The 11372-nt window shown below is 44.3% G+C and overlaps 1 protein-coding gene across 1 annotated transcript in view; it reads left to right on the top strand.

Annotated features, from left to right (window-relative positions):
- Positions 1-6045: 6045 nt before the first annotated feature.
- Positions 6046-11372, top strand: part of LOC107192308 — a 5922-nt gene continuing 595 nt past the window's right edge. Inside the window, exons 1-2 of the mRNA XM_015581523.1 lie at positions 6046-6513; positions 11164-11365. Coding sequence (XP_015437009.1) covers positions 6465-6513; positions 11164-11365 — 251 coding nt within the window. The 5' untranslated portion in view covers positions 6046-6464. The remainder of the gene's footprint in view (positions 6514-11163; positions 11366-11372) is intronic.

Here is an 11372-nt window from a genome sequence, read left to right as displayed (position 1 = left end):
TTCACCACTTCCTACAGATACTTGCATTTTTTACAAGATATTCGAATTCACCAACCCTAAAAATGTTAGAATACCAATTTTTATGGAAATCCAATGATGTGGATTTTGGCCAACTTTTCGGGAAACAGGACCACTATGCGTCGGGGCAGTTTGAGGGGCGGCTGCGGTGGACGGTTCGGCCAAGGATAAACGGGGTCAAGTCCTCGGGATGTGCAACAGATAGCCCCGGCTAAACCCGTGGGGTCTGGTTTCTCGTTGCCAGAACAGGAGAGAGAAAGAGGACAATGGGAAAAAGAAGAAGCTGCCTTCAATATCCTTACCCCATTTGAATTACTGCGGCAGAGGTTTCACGCGTTGCACCAGTTGGGTGGAGGGGGATGCGTTACGATAGGTGAATTAAAACGAGGTGAAGTCCTTTTCTTTTTTCATTCTCCCGGTGAACAAGGTAGCTTCCGAGTCAGCGGGAGATTTATTCTGACGCCAGACAGAATTTTCTTCAAACAAGTAGCGATACCTAAGTCTTCGAACTTTGAACATTTAACCCTTTAACACCCAAAATCCTTAAATCGTTATTTCAAAAATTAAGATGCTGGTTTGTACAGAATGTTTGAAAATTGTAAACCAAATACTAGTGGATATGAGGGTAGACAAGCAAGAAGGTGAAAACCAACAATTACCAAAACTGGTATTAGTAAAAAATCATGCTTTGATCATTCATAAATGATGTGCAATACATAGATTTTTAAATTAAGATATAAATCATTGTCACTTTTGCTCAGGATTCCGGCGAAATCGGCCACTTAGAGTGCGTCGTCTAAGTGGCAGGGTTATCGATCGCGGAGAAACGAATGTCTCCGTTACCATTTGATCGGTCCGATCGTGTGTGGATCGGTTGATCACGACGAGAGGATTCAGGCGTGTCACGGTAGATGGAGCTCGTGGTACACTAATAAAGTCGCTATTCAGAAGCCCATTTGCTCCTGCCGGGGGCAGAGAAAGCTCGTGGGGGGTGGGGCGGGGGCAGCTCCGAAGGCTGTAACAGCCGCCTCTTCTTCATCCCCTCCTTTTCCTTTCACCGCTCGGCGCCATATGTCACGATTTCCAATGGGATCGTGGCCTCGTGCCCTGATAACGATCGGTACCATATTTCACGCGTCTTCGAAGTCGATCGCGGATCGATGCAAAAATTCGTACACGCCCCACAGTGGTCCAGAATTAAAACCTTTAACAGCTCATACCACTTATTGAACTCGAGTAATTAAACGTGTTGAAACTTATAAATTTTATTGAAATAAAATTAGACAAACGAACAAATATTTCTCTAATTTTAGAGATTCTTTTCGATGACGTCATTATTCAGTATTAGTGTTCTCATATCCTTATGAAAATTTGAATTCCTGGATGATTCTTTTTTCTTATTTTTGCCTGAGTGTAATAGGACACATAAAAGGTATGAGACGAACAATAAGGCATGGAACAAATACCAACTAAGTTCTTTGAATGATGAAAGAAATTCGTTTTCGACCATTTGAGCTGCCTTAACTTTTGTTTCTGGACCACTGTGCGCCTCCCATGCGACTGTATTTTGGTCCTGCGTTATTCCGAAGCAAGGGAAGCGCGTGATTTCTTTTAGAAAGCAACCGCTCGGAAACAAAAAAAGAAACGGGAGTCTGGTAATTCGCGGGAGGAAGCGTTGTTTCACGGGACACAAAAGGGTATGTTCATCTCTCGAGGGACACTGGCACACACGTGCACGTTAATTTTTTTCTTTCGTTCGAGCATGATTCCAGAAGATACAACGAATATTATTGTAAATAAATATTCATTAGGAGATTCCCCAACGAAAAGGAAAAGATATCCTACCAATATATCGGCGTTATTATTCATATATACATTTAAAATAAATACAGTAGAAAAAAAACCGAAAAAGAAGTATCTCCTCTGGTCCTGATAAATTCGTCTCTGAAGAGGTTAACGCGTGACTTTTATTCACTCCGATGAATCAGGTGTTCCCAGAAGGTATAGGTTACGTGTGGGAATTACGATTTGGGAAATCGAAAGTCGATTGGTTGTCGAGTCTCCGCGAACAGTCGGTCGATTTGGCTTCCCTGTTCCGTTCGAGCGCGGACGGGTAATTAGCGTGGAAACCCGACGACGTGGATTTTAAATAGAAAACTGAACCGAGGCAGGTGTCCGCCGCTGGCAATTAGAAATTGCAGTCGTCGCCACGGTGAAACGACGTTTAGTCGGAAACGTAATATTAGATTATGATGCTTGGATACTTGGCGATAACTTTCTAGCTTTTTCGGAGAATAAACTTAACCCAGACCTAATACTATTTCGCGAGCCACGGGACCATTAACTTCGCAATGCCTGTCCCTAGGCCACCTGCCGGATGGACGATAGATCGATGTAATTTTCGTCTCTCCTTGTATTGCCGTCTTTCTGTTTTAGGTCAAGTCCGCCGCCAGATCAGTTTTAATCCATCGTTCAATAAGGATCAGGCGAATTTTCTTAGGTTAAAGATGACAAAACACAAAAGAAAGTACAGTAAATCCTCGATACGACTCGGACAATCGGTATGATCCTTAATGGGACACAATAGGAATAATGAGAGATCAACCAGGAACTCGGTTTTCCTCCGTTGTTCAATTACCCCCAGTGACTCATGAACATTTATATACCACGTCTGTTTCCGTGCTAATAAAAGCACACGCTAATAGACTGATCAACATTTCTGCCCGGCGATACAACAATGAATCTCTGGTTGCATCGGAACAGGAAGAAAACCGCGTCGAGTCGGCGGACCGCGTTGAATTAAATTCACTCAGTCTCCTGTGTTGTTCCTGAATAAGAATAATCGTAGTTTATTTATATGTGTTTCGTTGAATTCAACGGAATTGTTCGGTGTTTAACGGTGCATCACGCCGGTTGCACGCGTCGCAGTCACGCGCTCGCCGTTTCCGTTTCAGCCGAAGGAGAGACCGAGAAACGATCGTTAGCATTCCAGCCGGTCATTCCTTTAAATAGACCTGCGACCGAAGGTTGGCTCGGGGGAGAGTTCGTTCCTTTCTTCGATTTTCTTCCTTGCCGACTAGCGCGAAGGACCCGTACACTACGCTAAAAATACCAATGCCTGCCGTTGTTTCATCCGCGAAGGACGAGCGCGGAAATACGACCGTTGTTGATGGCTGTTCTACCTCGTTTTAATCGGTGAATCGCGATTGTATAATTAATTATGCCAATTACGAAGATACACATTTGACTTCCTGGATGCGGATGAGAGTTCTCGATTTAGGAAATGAAATCCTTACAGAAGTAATGAGAATTGTAAGTTTTAATTGTATTTATTAATACGAGCTCGGTTACCGGACGTTCGAAACACAGACACACCAGAGACAGGGTAAATTGGCGATTACGACCTGGACTAAACTCTTGAAGCACTCCAGGGCTGGAAAAGACCTAATGAATTCTCATCACTCACGAAGTTCTGTAACCGTTCCCCTAAAAGTGTTTTCACTCCTTTATCTTTCGTTCCGTGGAATATTCATCTTTCGATTCGCGTGAAAGGATAATGATTGCAAATAGATGTACAGTCGTAACACACAACTGTTACCACTTCCTCGTGGAGATCCATCGATCCAGCGGCGAGAGCCAGGTAAATGGCTCCAGTCGGTCAGCGAGGATCGAGGAGGAAGTGCACGCGGTTACGTTTACTTATGTTTTTTTTTCTATTTTTCTCGCGGTCCACGAATCGACGATCCTCGATCTTGAGCGTGGCTAGAATATACAATTTAGAAAGGCGATCGACGGTAACGGTTACGCGTCGTATTACATACGTCGTTCGAATCTTGTAAAATCATTTCTGTACTCCCGAATTACGCAAGATGTGTCGTTTTTTTTTTTTTTTAAATTGTAATTTTTCACGATCACAACACCGAGGACTCCTCTCGAATTTACATAATCGAATAACAGGAGGATTATATCGAACACGCGCGAGTATAGTCTCGTCGTTGAAGCCGTTCGCCGTTTCTCTCCGTTCGTGTCTCTCAAAGGGCAAATTCCTCTGCCTGCTAGAATTAACGATAATCCGCGATCAGAGCCCGTGGACGAGCGGCCAGACGCTTCGTTCCGCAATAAAATTTTCGGTACGATTACACCTGTGCTCCGTGACAAGGTCGGATACGTATTCAGTTTGAAGAGATCATTCGACACCTCGTCGCTCCAGTTCATAAGTGTTCTATCTCCAATAGTTTCTGAACTGATAATAAACTGAGTTTATAGTTTACGAAGTTACATATTTTATAGAAGCAGGAAGGTAGTGAAATAATCAAACACACTGTAATATCATCTATTGAATAGCTATTTATCCCAATACTTACGAAAATTTTATCTTATTATCAACATTAATTTTTCATTGTTGTTAGTATTTGAAGACACAACCATTAAGTACACACATGTTGTTTGAAAAATAAAAACACTGACGGCAACAGCATTCGAGGTTTGGTGTTACGTAGAGTCGAGGAACGACGGTGGTATAAAACACACACCGTGAAATCACGGGAATCCCCTGTCACGGTTTCATAAAGGGTAAATACCTGCAGCCAGTCCACAATGACTTTTTGTGTCTAGTCATCGGGCTCGCCTGAGGTGTACAACCCGTTGGCCGAAAGATTCGCGAGAATCTTGGCATTTACCTCGAGGATGGCGCAATGGCCGCCCCGCGAGTGCAGATTTCCTACGACTGTGTGCTCGTCACTAGTTCCAAAATGCCAGTCGAACCCTTCCCACCCACCCTGCGCTGACATTTCGGCCCTGGAACGAAGAAACTCGTGGAATCGGATTTTCCAACGACTAGACGCTTCCATCGCGTCACGGACATACGTGATGTGATTCCTCTCAGTTCCTCTCGCGCATTCAATGGACCGAACCTCCACCGATCGTCGGTTTCCCCTCGTCGTTTCTATGTTTTTCTTCCATTTTTCTTTCCTTCTTTCGCTACGACTTGCCTTTTTTTTTAACGTTCAACGAAATCATCTCGAACATTGTGGGAATTTGATGATCTCCCGTCGACAACCGTGTTCCCTCGTAAACGGGGCGGTGTTTTATGGGAGGAAGCGCCGCGTTGCAGGCTCGTAAACGTCCGATCGATCCGCTGGTTTTACTGCGACGCAGACTTCCTCGGGGAGGAAGCGCGAAGATATAGCTAGCAAACTGTTCGCGAGGCCGAAATTATTGCAATCGGCAGGCGGCTATGAATTGCCAACCTGAAAAAACTTTCGACTCGTAAAATTTCGAAGAAAGTTCGACCTGTCGTGTGAATTTTCGCTGGACCAAACGGATCCACGTGCTTCGTTGACCTCGTGTCGTCTCGTGTCGTTGTTGATTTATGAATTTTACCGGTGCATTTAACGTGTCTATTTTAACCGTTCAGTTTCGAACTATACGATTGATATGCGTACGGTAAGAATTACCGAAATGTAATTTCGATGACACGACGGATAAAATGCGTCAAATAATATCATTTATCGTAGAAAAGAGCTTGTAAAATTGGCAAAAGTATAATTTGTTAACATTCGTTTGAAGAAATTGGGTGTCACCCCCACGATGGTTTGACCCGATAGGGGTCTGCATCCCCCTAGTGACGCCACTGCACCTATCCACCATTCAGAATCCACCTGTACATCGGCGAGTCTGGCACCAAGTGTGAAGCATCATCACTCACGCCCAAGTTCAACCGAGGAATCCTTCCCCCCGATTGTGACACCTCGAAGGTATGTGCCCTCTCCCCCAAAGGGGGTAGGGGGGCCTCGATCCTACGCCACTGCGTGCAAGAGCAGGCCCCCAGTAGCCGTTGGAGATCAGCGGACAGGGTCCCATGCACAGGAGACGTGTGCGTCGTATCCCTACAGCGCGCGCTGCTGCGTTCAGCAGACAGAAAAGAGGGGGCCCATCCAGGTGGTGGTGGAAATATAAGGCACGCGGAGTGGCAGGCCACAGTCAGTCCGTGAGCGGTACCCCTACACCTTCAAGGTCCGCGTCCTTGAAACCTACACCTATCTAACATCGGCTCGTGACACGAAGAAACCAACGAACAGATAAGGGAAAGGGAGAGAGAGACAGAGACAGAAAAAAACCAAGCGTGCGCCCGCGAGCGCTCGATCCTCGAAATACCCTCTACGGAATAGTGCTTTTTTAATTGTTTTTGTTCACGAAAACGCGCGTGTCAACCTTTATCTTTACGCATACGGGCACACACACACACACACACACACCGGTCATCCTCGTAATTTTCTGTCGAGATCGGCTCGATAGAGCAATAGTGTGGCCAAGGTGCAGGAGCCGCGTGGATAACCACCAGAGACGGGTGATCAGAACGTGAGATACCACGACTAACGAGGGAAACGTCGTACCACTTCGGGGAGGAACAAGGAAGCCGTCGTGCTCCTTTGCTGAGGAGGAGGATGAGGTCCTCGCTGGTGCTGCTGTTCCTGGCAGCGATCGTTTTCGCCGGTGAGTAACGCGCAAGCTCCTCCCCCCCACTCTCCAAGGCCTAACGATCGTCCAGGGATCACTACGATTAATCTCAGCCCTGCACACACACATCACTGTGGGGGACGAGTGGGGGACAAAGACTGAACCCGTATCGTTCTAATCGGATCGCATTGCGACACCGATGGGTCAGATTTAGGGGACCGCGGGCCCAACACAAAGGTGTCTAGCTAGTGATATAGAATGGAATATGATGGCGACAAAAAGATCCTCAATATGGAACCGTTATTGCATAGCCTAAGCTAACAGAACTCCTAATCGCCTAAACAAGACAGGGATATATCCTGACAGAGGAGTGATAGACCACCCCAGGCCCCGCGATACGACACGTCGAACGGTTAATTGGAATCCGTTACAACGCTCCGCATTAGGAGCCGCCAGATGTGAAATGCTATCCAATGTGTACTGGGACCGTTTCCCGAACGTGATTTCCTTCGTCGGTTATCGGGCCGTTCGCGGATCGTGGTCGAATTATCACGATTAACCAACGAATCGACGTCGGTTTATAGAAAAAAAAAATATATATATATATGGCACGGCTAAATCACCCCCCGTGAAATTCTGAATCAATGAAGCACACACAATCGGGAATCAATGGTGAACCATCGATCACACCCGTAACCGTGCCCCGGTGTGTATCGGTTCGCGCGAGGTGACGGAAAATCGGTATAGGATTCCAGGTGGTCGGCAGAGACGACCACCGACCGACGACGACAGGTTGCATAAGAGATTAGAGCGTGAAAGCCTCTGGACCTGGTGTCGGTCCCGGATGGGTGACGTCACTGCCGTGCCCTGAAAAACACACCTGGGTGGGGAGGAAGGGGGGCGCACAACTTTCCCTGTTTGTCGCGGCGCACAGTGCTGAGAGTGTAAACGGGCGTTCAGGACGAAAATCATAACTTCTGAACCAATCAGTTTTGCGACCCAAGTACCACAATACTTTTTTCAACCCTTTCGTTACCAAATGATTCAATAATTACGATAATATATTTATTTTTTCGCTATATTTTTGTCTGCATCGTATGACACGTACTGCCCTCCTTACTTAGAATGTCCAATCTAACAAATTATCATTTTTCTTTTCCGAGCTTCTCCGAGAACCTGAAGAATTCAGATTCATCGGGAGAATATGGACTCGAATATTTCCATTGGCTTCTTCCTTTTTCCTCTTCTTCTTGAACACCACCGAGTCTTGACTTCCATGCAGAGAAGATTCCGTTGATGGTTGAGGAAATTTGAATCTTCTTCGTTTCGATTTATCTTCTCTAGCTTGGGAATTGTTTATGCATTCTATTGGTTGTTCGTCGAGAACCACCACGAAACGACCCTTCGTTTTTCGAGACGATCCATATATTGGTATTATTTATTAAGTAATATAACCTGGCCCGTATTAATAAATATTGCCTGGTTCTTCAGCAGGTTCGATTTTTCCGAAACCTGTTGATCCTTTGACAGTTTCGCTGGGTTCTTGGAGATTGCTTTCATGTTCAGGAAGTGGTCCAAATATGAGCTGACACATTGGTGCTTGAGAACTGATTGCCAAGCCTGTCGAAGATTTTCAATACGTAACACTTTGATGTATCATAGTTGCTTTATGATATGGAGTTAAAAATAACCTTTTCCTTTTCTTCTCGAGTCCTAGTGTCACGCTATTCCCGCTATGCATTAAGCAAATATGTGATGGGGTATGTAAATATTACGGTCCCTGGCCACAGTAATGTGATCACTTGAAAATTGTACTCGTATAAGCCAACATTATTACAAACTATTAGATTAATGTTAAACACAGTGTTCAAGAAACAAAATTGTTGTCATTATATGCAACAAACATTTTAAATCAATATTTGGTTATTTCCCGTTTCCCGCTGTGACAGCACGTACTCGTCGAGGGCCATACTCTGTATGCACTCGAAACACAATTCTTTTAATTGTTCACTACCAATATAGTTTCCATACATTCTCAATAGGATCAAGGTCAGGGTTTATTTGCTGGTCAATCCAGGAATGGAATATTGTTCGTCCTGGAATGAATGTAGCCGTAATGACACGGTGCTCCGATCAAAGAAAAACAATTACCAAACGTAGACAATTGGTTACATTAATATGGTCCAGGGTACTCTAGTTACTTTTACCGCTGAAGAACTTCACTTGCACCTTGGCTTTTGCCTACGAATCCCATTCCACCACGAGAATCACACCCAGAACTTTCCTTGGCCTGTGTCAGGTTTCCCTCTTTCGATTTGGCTTTCTACATCCACTGGATCGTCTCTTCCTTCTCAAAATGGCGCCGAAATGTTCTTCCTCATGGGACTCATCCCACTCTCGACTCGAGAGGGGAAAGAGGGGGCGACCTTCTCCGCGTGGCCTCTTCGACAGGATCCGACTTTCTCCTGAAAACCAATGATCAATCGTCGAACAACTCTATATACCCTGAGGTGATGTCCTCCTCGGTGATACGGGGAATTTATCGGCCTCGGTTTTCGGCGCCACAACTGAATTCGACCACGTGACCGCTAATAAAACAATGTCGAATCGAAAGGCCACTGGGGGGGGGAGGGGGTGGCAGCTTTCTCCAGTTCGTTGTTGCTTCGATATCGAAAATCAACGGCAAGAGGGGCCCCCTGAACTGCAAGTCGAAGAAATCAAACATCCGTGGTCTCGTTGTGTCTTCGACTTTCTCGACGACCACGTGGAAGCAATTTAATCGGGACGACAATTTTGTTTGGTGACACTTTTCATTACGAATATCTCTAGTTATTCAAGTACTGAATCACTTATGGGGAATTAATGCGATAACCATTGACTTTCGTACGACCGCGTTTACATAGAAAAAAGTTACCCACATCAGAAAATTTGTCCCCTGATGTCATTTAACTTTTGTCTGAAATCTTTTTTTCGATGATATTCGAGTGGGTCGATTTAAATGGGACACCCTGTATAGTTACAATGAACATTCTCGAAATGATAATTTTCTTAAATTGACAAATAATCTTCATTAGATAAGAATTTTCCTAAGTTCTGAGATCTTTTGTCGGTTTAATAGTTTTTATATTACTTCCGACTTTGATTTGCACAGAGCACTGTACACGTCCAGTCCGAAGAGTTAACTGTGCTACGATCAGTTTATGTATCGTGGTTCTTTACCCAACGCGATCGGTGCACCAGATTATTACATTCTTATGTAATTATTTTCTGTGCAATAGAATTTCTATCGTACGTTTTCAATCATACGAGATACGTACAATCTATTTCTGAAACGAGATTTCCGTAAATGAATATTTCATTCGGTGATAACTAGACTGTGGATTTTATTCATAGGGGTCTGTAAAATACAGTAAAAAACAAAACTTTCGTCAGATCCAATCAGTTTTCTAGTTTCTTCCAAACCTAATATGATACTTAAGAAAAGAAAGAAATTCTTACATTTGCTCTTCCCTGTATAAATTGCTTTAGAAAATACCATTTTGCATAAAAATCCGCAGTCTAGTGATAACGTTACGCAAGCAATGTAAATATTGGCCGAATTGCGCGCGGGACACTGGCAATGCGTTACGTAAATACAATAAGATTTCTTTTCCACTTCCTACTCGCGTGAATATATAAAAGCATCGACACACGGCTGATCGATTTGATCGTAGAAAAACAAAACATAGAATCGGTGTCGGCCTATTTCCCACCGGTTCGGTAAGAGTTACACAGCCGAAACGGATTGTCGGCATATTCGCCGAGTCAGAGTTAGGGATTTTGAAAATATTATTTTCGTTCGAATAATACATTGTTAAAAGCAGCACTATCCAAGAGCGTCATCCTAACTTTCAAACTGTTAAACGAGATTAAGTAATTATTTCCTGAGTGGTCTAGTCATTCGAGAAGAAGTATTTCATTCTAAAAATATGAAATTTCCATGTTTAAACGACGAAACACTTTCTTTTTATCTTTTATTCATTATCCGAAATGTTCAATCGATCGGTGAATAAATATTCCCAAGCCAAAATCAAAGACATAATCTCGCTTTTGTCGTCTTAACGATTACCTAATCGCGTTAATCTCTGAAATTTCACCGAACAACCCAGCGCCCGGGCAATATTTATGTAACTCGCCTCAGAACAAGCAAACTGAAATCGCAAGTTAACTTTTAGGAAAACGTTCAAACGTTGTTCAACAAGACAAATTGAGAGAGTTGAGAGAAGCCTCCTGGAGGTCAGTAGTAATATTTACAGAAAGTATCGTGCATTCTTTGCTAGTTCTCAGTCAACCATGTCCAAGCTGGGTGGTTTATCGACTTGTACTACTTCTGAATCACTGTTGGACATTCCGTGATGTCCGATGGTTAACCCCGTGAATTAGAATGGCATTCGCTGTTTTTATTTCACTAGATGTATCTTCGGAACAGAGCAAGGTGTAGTTTGCATGTGTATACACGCTTCTTCTGAATATCAATTTGAATGTTCAAGGGGTTATTCGACATTCGAAATTCGATATTCAACATTGGACATTCGAAATTTGACATTTGACATTCAAAATTCGGCATTCAACACTCGATATTCGTACCGACAAGCGACGGTTCCGACACGACACAAAGAAATGCAAGTCGACGTTCGAATTTTCCAGAGGGCTTGGAGCGCGTGAAGAGGCAGGAGGATGCGAAGAAGGAGGAGAGCTTCGAGAGTGAGATCTGCAAGGACAAAGACGCGGGCGAGTGGTTCCGATTGGTTGCGGGCGAGGGTGACAACTGTCGCGACGTGATCCAGTGCACCAGCTCCGGACTGCAGGCGATCAGGTGTCCGGCCGGCTTGTACTTCGACATCGACAAGCAGACC

The sequence above is a fragment of the Dufourea novaeangliae genome, unplaced genomic scaffold (genome assembly GCF_001272555.1).
Source record: "Dufourea novaeangliae isolate 0120121106 unplaced genomic scaffold, ASM127255v1 scaffold335, whole genome shotgun sequence".
Lineage (NCBI taxonomy): Eukaryota > Metazoa > Arthropoda > Insecta > Hymenoptera > Halictidae > Dufourea > Dufourea novaeangliae.
Note: the sequence above shows the minus strand (reverse complement) of the source record. Positions and strands in the feature narration are given on the sequence as shown.